General features: G+C 47.9%; 1 protein-coding gene across 1 annotated transcript in view; it reads left to right on the top strand.

The window, feature by feature from the left end:
* kcnc1a (potassium voltage-gated channel, Shaw-related subfamily, member 1a) overlaps window positions 1-13948 on the top strand; it is a gene marked incomplete at both ends in the record, with an annotated part of 33537 nt that extends 19589 nt beyond the window's left edge. The window contains 2 exons of the mRNA XM_084154237.1: window positions 9829-10014; window positions 13884-13948. Of these exons, the coding sequence (XP_084010363.1) occupies window positions 9829-10014; window positions 13884-13948 (251 nt within the window). The remainder of the gene's footprint in view (window positions 1-9828; window positions 10015-13883) is intronic.
* Between the last annotated feature and the right edge of the window lie 211 nt (window positions 13949-14159).

Below are 14159 nucleotides of genomic sequence, written 5' to 3'. Positions count from 1 at the left end.
GTGACATACTGAAGCAGAGCATGATCCCCTCCCTCCGGAGACTGGGCTGCAGGGCAGTATTCCAACATGATAACGACCCCAAACACACCTCCAAGACGACCACTGCCTTGCTAAAGAAGCTGAGGGTCTCCAGACCTAAACCCTATTGAGCATCTGTGGGGCATCCTCAAACGGAAGGTGGAGGAGTGTAAGGTCTCTAACATCCACCAGCTCTGTGATGTCGTCATGGAGGACTGGAAGAGGACTCCAGTGGCAACCTGTGAAGCTCTGGTGAACTCCATGCCTGTCAGAATGCGACGTGAATGCGGTAGGCGAAGTCAAACGCAGGACACCGAGCTACTGGAAACAATACTTTACTAACAAAGTAACCAGAATACAAAACAACCTCCAAACAGGGAGGGGAATACCCGCACACTAGCAACTGCCGAAAATGACGAGAACAATCACACACAACACACAATGAACGACATAGGGTTAAATAGGGAATACAATACAACATAATAGGAAACAGGTGTACACAATCAAGACAAAACAAGTCAAACACAGAAACATAGATCGGTGGCAGCTAGTACTCCGGGGACGACGAACGCTGAAGCCTACCCGAGCAAGGAGGAGGAGCAGCCTCGGCTGATTCCGTGACAGTACCCCCCCCCCCTTGACGCGCGGCCCCAGCCGTGCGCCGACCCCGGCCTCGGGGATGGCCAGGAGGACGTGGAGCAGGGCGAGTCAGATGACTCCGGTGGAAGTCCCTCAACATGGAGGGATCTAGGATGTCCCTCCTGGGGACCCAGCACCGTTCCTCCGGACCGTACCCCTCCCACTCCACGAGATACTGCAGGCCCCCCGTCCGACACCTCGAATCCAAGATGGAACGGACTGAGTACGCCGGAGCCCCCTCGATGTCCAACGGGGGCGGAGGAGCCTCTCGTACCTCACTCTCCTGGAGTGGACCAGCCACCACCGGCCTGAGGAGAGACACATGGAACGAGGGGTTAATGCGGTAATTAATGGGCAGTTGTAACCTATAGCATACCTCGTTCAGTCTCCTCAGGACTTTAAATGGCCCCACAAACCGCCGACCCAGCTTCCGGCAGGGCAGGCGAAGGGGCAGGTTTCGGGTCGAGAGCCAGACCCGATCTCCCGGTGCATACACCGAACCCTCACTGCGGTGGCGATCGGCACTCGCCTTTTGCCGCCTGATAGCCCGCTGCAGATGGACATGCGCAGCGTTCCAAGTTTCTTCCGAGCGCCGAAACCACTCGTCCACCGCAGGGGCTTCGGTCTGGCTCTGATGCCAAGGTGCCAGAACCGGCTGATAACATAGCACACACTGGAAAGGCGTAAGGTTAGTGGACGAATGGCGGAGTGAGTTTTGGGCTATCTCTGCCCAGGGAATATATCCCGACCACTCCTCTTGCCGGTCCTGGCAATACGACCTCAGAAACCTACCCACATCCTGGTTCACTCTCTCCACCTGCCCATTACTCTCGGGGTGAAAACCTGAGGTAAGGCTAATCGAGACCCCCAGACCTTCCATAAATGCCCCCCAGACTCTAGAGGTGAACTGGGGACCCTGATCAGACACTATATCCTCAGGCACCCCATAGTGCCGGAAGACGTGTGTAAACAGGGCCTCAGCAGTTTGTAGGGCAGTAGGGAGACCTGGCAGGGGAATGAGACGGCAGGCTTTAGAAAACCGATCCACAACGACCAAGATCGTAGTGTTCCCCTGGGAGGGGGGAAGGTCCATGACAAAATCCACCGATAGGTGAGACCACGGCTGTTGTGGAACGGGTAGGGGTTGTAACTTCCCCCAGGGCAGGTGTCTAGGTGCCTTACACTGGGCGCACACCGAGCAGGAGGAAACATAAACCCTCACGTCCTTCGCTAAAGTTGGCCACCAGTACTTCCCACTAAGGCAGTGCACTGTCCGACCAATACCAGGATGACCAGAGGAGGGTGACGTGTGAGCCCAGTATATCAAACGATCGCGAACCTCGAGCGGCACGTACCTCCGACCCTCTGGACACTGTGGAGGAGTAGGATCGGAACGTAACGCCCGCTCGATTTCCGCATGAACCTCCCACACCACCGGTGCCACCAGACAAGACGCCGGGAGTATGGGAGTGGGCTCAATGGACCTCTCCTCTGTGTCATATAGTCGGGACAGGGTGTCTGCCTTAGCGTTTTGGGACCCTGGTCTATAGGTGAGCTTAAAGACAAAGCGGAAGAGAAACATAGACCACCTTGCCTGGCGAGGATTCAGCCTCCTCGCTGCCCAGATGTAGTCCAGGTTACGATGGTCAGTCAGAATGAGAAAAGGGTGTTTAGCCCCCTCAAGCCAATGTCTCCACACCTTCAGGGCTTGAACCACAGCTAGCAGCTCCCTGTCCCCCCACGTCATAATTGCGCTCCGCCGGACTGAGCTTCTTAGAATAGAAAGCACAGGGTCAGAGTTTAGGTGGCGTACCCGAGCGCTGAGACAGCACAGCGCCGATCCCAGCCTCGGAAGCGTCCACCTCCACCTGGAATGCCAAAGAGGGATCCGGATGCGCCAGCACCGGAGCCGAGGTAAATAGGTCCTTCAGACGTTTAAACGCCCTGTCCGCCTCAGCTGACCACTGCAGGCGCACCGGACCCCCCTTTAGCAGAGAGGTAATGGGAGCTGCTACCTGTCCAAAGCCCTGGATAAACCTCCGGTAGTAATTGGCAAAACCCAAGAAGCGCTGCACCTCCTTTACCGTGGTGGGAGTCTGCCAATTACGCACGGCAGAAACGCGGTCAATCTCCATCTCTACCCCTGACGCAGACAACCGATGTCCCAGGAAGGAGATGGACTCCTGGAAGAACAGACATTTCTCCGCCTTCGCATACAGGTCATGCTCCAACAGTCTACCAAGCACTCGACGCACCAGGGACACATGCTCGGCTCGTGTAGCGGAGTATATTAGAATGTCATCAATATATACCACAACACCCTGTCCATGCAAGTCCCGGAAAATCTCGTCCACAAATGATAGGAAGACTGAAGGAGCATTCATTAAACCGTATGGCATGACGAGGTACTCATAGTGACCCGAGGTGGTACTGAATGCTGTCTTCCACTCATCTCCCTCCCTAATGCGCACCAGGTTGTACGCGCTCCTGAGATCCAATTTTGTGAAGAATCGTGCCCCGTGTAATGACTCCGTCATACTAGCAATCAGAGGGAGAGGATAGCTGTATTTGATGGTGATCTGATTTAGACCACGGTAATCAATACACGGGCATAAACCCCCATCCTTCTTCTTCACAAAAAAGAAACTTGAGGACGCAGGGGAAGTGGACGGCCGTATGTAACCCTGTCTCAGAGATTTGGTGACGTAGGTCTCCATAGCGGCCGTTTCCTCCTGAGACAGAGGATACACGTGACTACGTGGAAGCGCAGCGCCTACTTGGAGGTCTATCGCACAATTCCCCTGTCGATGAGGTGGTAATTGAGTCGCCTTCTTCTTACTGAAGGCGAGTGCCAAATCGGCATACTCAGGTGGAATGTGCAAGGTGGGAACTTGGTTCGGGCTTTCCACCGTCGTTGCCCCTACGGAAACGCCTACACACCGCCCAGTACACTAATCAGACCATCTCTTGAGAGCTCTCTGCTGCCATGAAATGTTGGGGTTATGAGATGTTAACCAGGGAAGCCCCAACACCACGGGAAACGCAGGAGAATCAATGAAATACAAACGTAATATCTCCTCATGGCCCTCCTGCGTTTTCATCCGGAGAGGCGCCGTGACCTCCCTAAACAATCCTGACCCCAAAGGGTGGCTATCTAGGGCATGAATAGGGAAGGGAACATCAACAGGTACGATAGGAATCCCTAACTTATAGGTGAACTGGCGATCGATAAAATTCCCAGCTGCGCCTGAATCTACTAGCGCCTTATGCTGGGAGTGAGGAGAAACCTCGGGAAACACCACTTTAATACACATATGATCAACAGAGAGCTCTGGGTGAGTTGGGTGCCTACTCACCTGGAATGACTCATCAGTGTGTCGTCCACTGCCTCGATTCCTAGGAGACCCTCCCCAGCACCGACCAGCAGTGTGTCCTCTGCGGCCACAGTTGGTGCAGGGGACGGCCTCCCTCCTGGTCTCCCTCCTGGTCTCCCTAGCACCAGCACCCCCGAGCTCCATAGGGGTCGGCTCGGAAGTGCTGGGGGATGGAATGGACGGCCCCGAATCCGGACGTCCGCGGGTAGCCAACAGGGTATCCAGGCGAATCGACATGTCCACCAGTTGATCAAAGCTGAGGTTGGTGTCCCTGCAGGCCAATTCCCGACGCACGTCCTCCCTCAGGCTACATCTATAGTGGTCGATGAGGGCCCTCTCATTCCATCCCGTGTTGGCAGCCAGCGTCCGGAAGTCCAGCGCGAACTACTGCGCGCTCCTCCTCCCCTGTCTAAGGTGGAATAGACGCTCACCCGCCACTTTACCCTCTGGTGGATGATCGAATACTGCCCGGAAGCGGCGGGTGAACTCCGCATAGCTGACCGTAGCGGCGTCTATCCCACCCCACTCGGCGTTGGCCCACTCCAGCGCCTTGCCGGACAGACAGGAGATGAGGGCGGACACGCTCTCGTATCCCGAGGGCGCCAGGTGAATGGTTGCTAGGTAGAGTTCAACCTGGAGTAGGAAACCCTGGCACCCGGCCACTGTGCCATCATAAGCCCTCGGGAGCGAGAGCCGAATCCCACTGGACCCCGGAGGTGAAACGATGGGCATCGCCGATGGTGGTGGTATCGTTGGAGGGGATATAGGTAGACCCCCTCTTTCCCATCGCTCAATGGTGTTCACCACCCGTTCCATGGCGGTGCCGAGAGCCTGGATCATGGTCGCTTGGTGTTCAACGCGTGCCTCCATAGATCCAGCTGGCACCGCCTCTCCTGCTGACTCCATGAGAGGTGTGTGATTCTGTCAGAATGCGACGTGAATGCGGTAGGCGAAGTCAAACGCAGGACACCGAGCTACTGGAAACGATACTTTACTAACAAAGTAACCAGAATACAAAACAACCTCCAAACAGGGAGGGGAATACCCGCACACTAGCAACTGCCGAAAATGACGAGAACAATCACACACAACACACAATGAACAACAGAGGGTTAAATAGGGAATACAATACAACATAATAGGAAACAGGTGTACACAATCAAGACAAAACAAGTCAAACACAGAAACATAGATCGGTGGCAGCTAGTACTCCGGGGACGACGAACGCCGAAGCCTGCCCGAGCAAGGAGGAGGAGCAGCCTCGGCTGATTCCGTGACAATGCCCAAGAGGGTTAAGGCAGTGCTGCAAAATATTGACACTTTGGGCCCAATTTGGACATTTTCACTTAGGGGTGTACTCACTTTTGTTGCCAGCGGTTTAGACATTAATGGCTGTGTGTTGTGTTATTTTGAGGGGACAGCAAATTTACACTGTTATACAAGCTGTACACTCACTACTTTACATTGTAGCAAAGTGTCATTTCTTCAGTGTTGTCACATGAAAATATACACTCAAATATTTACAAAAATGTGAGGGGTGTACTCACTTTTGTGAGATACTGTATATATTTTTAACAGCGAATGCCATTATTTCACAGTTAACTTTTTGAACTAACATTGCACCAGTGATATCGCACTCTATAAATGACTGCAATAAAAGAGACAGCCTGGTTGCCTGGAGACCTGTTTAACATGTGTGACTCATAGGGGAAGTTGGACAAAGACAACAGAGAGTGAGGTTTCCCTCATAGAACCTATCAATTTGCAGGAAGTCCCTTAGATGGATGATGACTGTGTTGCTCTTTCATGTTTTTCTGCTTGGTGACCAGGCCAGCTGTGGTGAGCACAAGCAGCTTTGGGGGATTCTCAGTTCCTCACAGGCTGATATACTGTACATCGCCTACTTATGATAGGGATAGGGCCCAACTGATTCCATGGGGTTCTATGAAGTAGTGTGAGTAGTGAGATCAGTGTGTATTTATGCCCTGCCACGAGGGCCTGAAGTGGCCATGAGTACATCTGGTGATGGTTCCTTATTTACTGCCACATGTTACGGCCAAGCATCATTACACACTACGTCTATGACTAACAGCCCTTTGCTGAGTCATGAGCACTCTCTCACACACACACAAAACACACTGCACCCCTCACTCGCTGGCTGTACTCCTGTTTATAATAGAATCCTTTATAACTTTATAATCTATGTTTTCCCTGGAGAGTTGAGTTTCCAAGATGTCCCACTTACAAGGTGTTTCTACTGATAAGATTCCAACGATACTTAAATATTCAGTGATAGTTATTTGTTTGTAGATGACCTTGACCTCTATCTGCACCTTTACTTTGCAGCATGTCAGATGGTGTCTACACGCTGAGCCATCAGGGCTTGTCACCTGACCTGACTCCCTGCAGAGAGAACAACTAGAGGTGACATAATGACCTGTCTGCTGGAGGAGAGAGGAAAAACAATAACAAGGGTCACACTTCCTGACTTCCTGACTTCCTCTAGTCATATGATACAGGATGTACTGAAGTCCCATTACTTCTATGATCTTGACCAATGAGAGTTAGAGTTTCACCAGGCACTGCCATAATGTACGTTCTCTGGAGGTGGTAAAAACAATGATTGTTTTCACCTTCCCACCATCCTCTCTCTTACTTAATGTCTCGTTTATTTAATTCCCCCCAATCTTTTTTCCGTGCCAATGCATGTTGCCATGACAACAGTGTCCAAGCAACGCACATGGCACAATAGGATTCAGGTTCTGCCAGGAACTGCAGCCATTCACTTGCTTCTCCTATTATTCACACTGGGCTGCAGAGCAGAATGATGGAGTAACCAGGCAATCTGAAACTCATTTAGCACCCAATCAGAAAACAATTTGACCAGCTCATCCATCTACTGTACATGATGTCACTGAATGGTAATTTAACACACAGACATTAGAGCAACACTTTACATTACATGGACATTATTCCAAAGTGACTATAAGGGATACATTTATGTAATCAACTGCTTCCAAGTATGTAATAACACATGAATACACACATTCAGGAACGTGCTGAGCATGGGCCATCAAGATGGGTTGGGTTCAGCTCAGGGGGAAATTAATAATGTATGTGGAATGTTGTGCTTCTGGCACTTAAATTGGCATTCTCTATATACGGCCTACCGTGGAGTGAGAACTCTGTCTGAGTCCTCCAGTCATTGAACAAGAGGCATGGGCTGTTTGATTAGGATGAGGGATAGGCTAGGATTGCCAAATATGCAATGCATCAATTTACTCTTTACAGCAGTCTACAAAGAGCTCACTTTCTCTGAATAAGAGAGCTGGGAAAGGTTACATAACTTTTAAAGTACTGTACTGTACTCCTCATAACACTGGTCCCTTGAGCAGCTGATGTGATCGAGCATTCTGGCTCGACACACACAGACACAATCACACACGCGCGCACGCGCACGCGCACAAAACGTAGCTACTTGCTTATTTATGACATCCATTACTTTGCTACATACTTGAATATGGTGTGTGCTTATTGTTGGAAGTTTAAACAGATGGACACATCTATTTTTACTAATCAATGTCAAAACACACAGACACACATGAAGGGACCAGTGGGGAGTTGACCCAGTGACGTGCCATTGGGATGACAATGGGAGTGCAGTCCCAGACAGTGAGCACTAAGCAAGCCAGTGCAGTAAAAAAAAAACACCCTCTGAAATGTCTGTCATCATTAATTCAGTGAGCCGTTTTTAGCCACACGTGCACACAGACACACACTTCTGGACCAGGTCTGCTAACTTACATACAGTATCACGCTGTATATCTCTTCTGTGGTTGTGCAGTGTGGCAATACATTTGAATGAGAGGCGATGAGTATGGTTCTGCGATAAATGTTGTTAGTACAGTAGAAAGTAGAGAGTAAGGTGGCTTCAGGCTGTAGTGATGGCTGACCAAAATGACCAAAATGCATCATGCTTCCTCCACAATGCCAGTGATGGACAGATCTCAGTGATATGGTCATTACTGCTGTGTCATCTTTACCCTCCCTCTCTTTCCCGTAAAGAGGCACCAACTGGACAAATCCTATGCCACTTCATCACATCAGACATGCACGATGACCAGGCCAACAGCCAATCAATAGAGCCCATGACCTGGATACAGATATCCAGAAGATGAATGAGGGGATGGGGGGAAATAACAGAGGGATGAAAAAAAGACAAAGTCGATAGGGAGAAAGAGAGGAACAGACAGGGTGCAATTCAAGTGAAGGAGGAGGGAAGGAGTGAGGGACGTAGAGTATGGTGTCTTTATTCATTGAACTATTCCGAAGAAAGTGACTCATCTCCCACTCTCTCTCCCCTCCTTCCTCTCCCTCCATCCCAGGGGGTCTGCGTCACATGTACAATGGCTGTGTGTGGCTGGCTAGGGTCTGTCTGCTGCCTGCTGCGCTGACAAGAGCAAATGAATATCTGTACATGTGTAATGGGGTGGAGCATTAATGCAGCAGCAGAGAGACCATTGCTAATATCTGCAAGTGTTACCCACAAATCATGTTTTACTACAGAGGTGACAGTGGTGGTCTGGGCTGTGTGATCCAGTCTGGAGATGTAATGCTTATAAGGCCCACATGAGGTATGACATGTGAGGCCTGGATGATCAAATGGTAGTGTTTCCAGTTCTCTCAGATTGTTGGGAGTTGGTCATGTACAGAAGGTAGAGTTTGTGAACTCCACTACCTTTATTAACCATACTGAAGATGAAGAATCGTAATGCACCAGTGGTGGAAAAAGTACCCGATTTGTCATACTTGAGTAAAAGGAAAGATACCTTTAATAGAAAATGACTCAAGTTAAAGTGAAAGTCACCCAGTAAAGTACTACTTGAGTAAAAGTCTAAAAGTATTTGGTTTTAAATATACTTCAGTATCAAAAGTACAAATAATTTAGAATTCCTTATATTAAGCAAACCAGACGGCACAATTTTTATTTATTTATTTACGGATAGCCAGGGTCACACTCCAACACTCAGACATCATTTACGAACAAAGCATTTGTGTTTAGTGAGTCCGCCAGATCAGAGGCAGTAGGGATGACCAGGGATGTTCTCTTGATAAGTGTGTGAATTTGATCATTTTCCTGTCCTGCTAAGCATTCAAAATGTAATGAGTACTTTTGGGTGTCAGGGAAAAGTACAGCATTTTCTTTAGGAATGTAGTGAAGTAATAAAAATAGGAAAGTAAAGTACAGATATTTTAAAAAATGACTTAAGTAGTACTTTAAAGTATTTTTACTTAAGGACTTTACACCACTGTATGGCACTATGGTTGTTTTATTAACCTGTAAATAGTCACTGCTATGTCTGGAAATACTGGTGGTAAATTTACAGGACAGGAACTTGTTAGTTTTGAGAGTGAGCGATTTGGGAAACCAAAGAAAGCAGGTATTCTGTGCCAAATTGAGCAGCAAGTATGAAGAGTTTTTGTTAGTTGAAGTTCCAGTGGTTGGGATTTGGGGCAGTTGGGAAAGGTCAATGTTGATTTTACATTTTAAAAAGTTTGACGATTGTGCTTCAAAACTGTGTTACCTGGTTGATTAAAAAAACAGCCAAGCTTGCACATAAATGCCGGTTCTGACACATCCTCTTCCACACCATTGAGGAATCACTACAAAGTTCTTCTCCCTCTGTTTCAGTTCCACAAGCTGTTTTTCAAGATCCCAACGTGAACGGGGAAACGTCCAAGGAGTCAGCCAAGGAGTCAGCCAAGGAGTTAGACAAGGATTTAGCCAAGGAGTCAGCCAAGGAGGCAGCCAAGGAGGCAGAAAAAGCAGCGCTGGCCAATGAAGACTGTCCCCACATAGACCAGATCCTATCACCTGACGACGGCCATATCTTAAGCCCTATTGACCGGTCCGAGCAGCAGCCCTGCTTCCTCCTGGCTATGGGAGGGCGGCCAGGCCACACGGCGGCCAGAGTCAGGAAGGGTACGTAATATGACACACGTAGACACAGGCCTTACATCAGGGCACACATCCCAGGGCTTAAATCTCAGGGCACACTTGCCTCAGGGCACACACTTCAGGGCACACACTTCAGGGCACACACTTCAGGGCACACACTTCAGGGAACACACCTCAGGGAACACACCTCAGGGCACACACTCAGACTCAAGCACAAACATACTTTCATGTGTACTCAGGGAGGAGAAACTGCACACACACAAGTCTGAAACGTGACACAAAAATACACTTTAGAGAGCACACAGATTATTTTTGTTATTGCTATCTCCTATATGACCGTAGGTCTTGTCCTTACTATCCTTGTGTATACAGCCTCCAACACAAACAACTTTAGGTCCCCCACCCACATACTACTGCTGAGCGACACAGCATCACCCCCAACATTCTTATTTGGCATTTGGACGCTAGCCTTTTTCCCTGTCCAACTCTTCTCACTCTCTTTCATTAAAACTGAATCATCTGAATTACTCTTACCTTCGTTTATTTACTTCCGCATGAAATAAGTTACTGAACAAATATATAAACAAATCACTAATCAGTGGTCTTGTTTTTTTGTTTTGGGATTTTCTTGAAATTCTTCTTTACTTTACCCTGCCAACCCTCCTCTCCATCTCTGGCTGTTCTATCCTCTCCATGTGGTTTGTTCACAATCACTGAGACTATCACACTGCCCCCTGGGCCAACCTTAACTTTCCCTTTTTCTGTTTTTCTTTGTCATATGTTTGTTTTTCTTTGTTTTTCCTCCACCCATTGTCTGATCTGTTTGTTCCTCCCTCCATCCCCCCATCCTTGACTTGTGTCTAATTGGCCGGTAGCTGGCCCTTCCCAGGGGAGGTCACTGACAGAGCCGGCGCCCCCATGCCCACCGCTCGACCCCCAAGGCCCCCAGGCCTACCCTCTGCTGCAGCTAGCTGGGTGGGTATGTGGCCAAGAGGACGGCCATGCCACACTCACAACCTGACGCCCCAGCCTCTAACACTAAAGAATAGCACAATCAAAGACATGCCTTGTTCACCACCGAGAGATCCTTGATATCCTTATGCTCTATGATAACATCAGGCCCTCACCTTATCCTCTAGTCTACAGTTACACCAGACAAAGGTAGGACAACTGCAAGCCAAAGGCTTCTATGATCAATCAACTCTGAAAAAGAAGAAGAAGAAGAAGCTGCTTCCACAATTGTTGCAGTATGAAACTATAATGCCAGTGTCGTCCGCAGCTTCTTAAATTAGCTGCTTGTGAGCGTAGGGAGATGAATCACAAGCACATAATACCATATATTGTTGTCATGGGCTAATAGCATTGCTAAATCTCACCTGCCATCTTCCCCAGCCAAGTTCCAAGACACTTGCTAAGACAGAACCTGATACAGCCTCCATACAGTATACAGTTTACACATACTTTTTATCCTTCCTCTTCTAGTGCACGTGGAGCTTTTTTTGGTTGAAAGGTCACACATTCCCACTGTGCCCCATAGTGGACTGCTCTTTGTGAGCATGATCTGTTTTGGATGGACAAGTTCAGTGACTCTCAAGAGCCATAACACAAACACAACAGTAATCCACTGTGTCCACGTCATGAGACTGATCCATTACATTTACATTTGTACATTTTAGTCATTTAGCAGACACTCTTATCCAGAGCGACTTACAATTAGTGAGTGCATATATTATTATTTATTTTTTCATAGATTAATCAAGTAGGATGACCACTAACATGAAATACAACATATCAACAACATAACAGTAGCTAAGAGAACACATGCCCTCACTGTTGTATTTTCTATGCCATGTGTTTATGAATGTGCTTCGGAGTGTGTGTACGGTATGTCTGCGAGTGTGTCTGTGTGTGATTGTCTATGTATACGTTGCCAATGTAAAGGGAACCTGTTTCTCTGTTGCTCCATGTTGGCATGTGTTGTGCTTGTCTCTTAACTCAACACTGCTGATGGTTGGCATTGGAGGTAAGGGGTGAAGTATGGTGAGGAATAAGAGAGGCCACATGACGTTACATTATATGACAAGCATGGTGAGAAGCAAGACGGGATATTTCAACAGCGTCCTACCTCTGATCTAACAATTAATAATAATTCAACAAGATCTAACTTCAGCTAAGAACTATTTTTATGTTATTGCTTCACAAACAGATGACAGGCTATTGTTGTTCTTAAATATCAGCATATCTTAATATTATGTAACAAGATCACAATATAATTGGACTGCAGTAGATACATGTTGAAGTCTAGCTGAATATGGCTCTGTGCCAGCACTCTTATAGACAGTATTACAAAGCAGACTGGATACTGTTAGTCTCTCTTCTCCATTTGATATTGTTAACCAGAAAATGATCTTGATGTTGACCGAGCTGAATAAGTGTTAGATAAGTGTTAGTGCCTGGAGCCAGATTGGCTGTTGGGCTCTCAACCCTGCAATAAAATACATTGATGTGCCTTCTCTTTCTGAGCCGTGCCTCAACCCCCAACCCCCCCACCCCCACCCACCCCCCCAAACCGCTCTCTGCATGCTTCCGGGACCTTAATCAAACAGAGAATGCATGAATTTTAATACATGTATGTACAATTGGCCTACAATGTTGGATCAATAACATTCTAACGTTTGAAAAAAGAGTGGAAGTAAATTCTTTGAAAGATAGAGGTCCCATACAGATACCCTACTGGAGTGGTGTCAGTGTTTGCAGGGACCTGCAGCACACCTAGTGTCCTGTAGCAGACTATCCTATCCATTCTGTAGGCATGGATCAGTGGCACAGGGCGGTCTCCTAGGGTCCCCTCTAGACCCCTGCCCCTCTCCCCGTTACCCACCCACAGAAACCCCGTCCGCAGCTGGCTCCTGTCCCACCGTGTTGTATCGGTCTGTCCCATTCCTGTCCTCTGAACCTTGCTCTCTGTCTTCAGCTTTTCGCTTCCCTCTCTTCTTTTTTCTGTGGTTATCTATCTGTGTTGCTTGTTCTCTGTCTCTGTAAACTGTCCCTTCTCAAAACTGATAATGGGAAGAGAGTCTTTAATACCTGAAATATGGAAGTTTGAGATCCATAGGAAAGAGAAGGTCAGCTCAGGTAGATTCCGAAAGATCTGGAATAACTCATATAGAACCCTACACCTATGAATGGGAGAAAAATACTATTGTATTGCCCATCCAAATGAGGAAAAGGACCCAGCTGTAAATATTCACTGTAGGTAAAGTACTCCAACACTTCAATTATTGGAACTTAGTCATGTCAATATTGAAGGCAAACCATCAATAGATTCAGTAGTAAAGATATATATTTTTGCTTATTTATATTATATTTCATAATACTTTTTTAAAAGGTAAAGAATTTCTCCTCCCACCACTAGAACACCCACAAAGTAGCTACTTCAAAGAGAAGTCAAATTTTCCCATTTTTGGTTGACGTCTTCTTCCGTTCTGCTCTTCTGTCTTTTATTCTGTCAGTCTTCCTATCCAGCTACAATCCTGTCTTTCTCTGTTGGGGAGGCTCCCCCTCAGGGAGGTTGTGTGTATGGACAGAACTCCGATACAACAGAGAGTAGGCCCAGTCACACATCCCGACACTCTGTTCCTCTGCTGTCCTCTCAAATTGTCTCTTTCTTTCACTTCTCTGTATCTTTGTCCCTCGTTTTCTCTCCTTCTCCTGGATCACCACAGAGCAAGTTCTTTTCTTTTTAAAACATCTGTAAGAGGTCATCTGTCTCTGTAAACCCCCCCCCCCCCCCCCATTGTCTTACTTTTCTCAAATGAATCCACGCTCTTGGGAATGACCAATGACTGGCTGATGCTCAGCAACCCAACCCTTCCCTCTATTCTCCACCACAGATCCCTGTAAAGAGGAGACTGTCTTAGTTAAGTATATGCAGGCAGAAGTTCTCAGAGTGACCTGAGGGGGGCGCACCACAGTCTGACTCTGAGTGGGAGAAACCAACGAACGCTTTGGGAGAAATCCCCCTCTCCAACGTTTCTTGATTCCACGGATGGAGGGCTTGACAGGGCCACATTCACAGTGAGGAAGAGAAACAGTAGATACAGAGGGTTCTTACAGTGAGATCACTTGTCTTACTTTGATGGACAGGTTTTCTCTTAAATGTGGAAGAA

The sequence above is a fragment of the Coregonus lavaretus genome (assembly GCF_964263955.1).
Source record: "Coregonus lavaretus genome assembly, chromosome: 37".
Classification (NCBI taxonomy): Eukaryota; Metazoa; Chordata; class Actinopteri; order Salmoniformes; family Salmonidae; genus Coregonus; species Coregonus lavaretus.
Note: the sequence above shows the minus strand (reverse complement) of the source record. Positions and strands in the feature narration are given on the sequence as shown.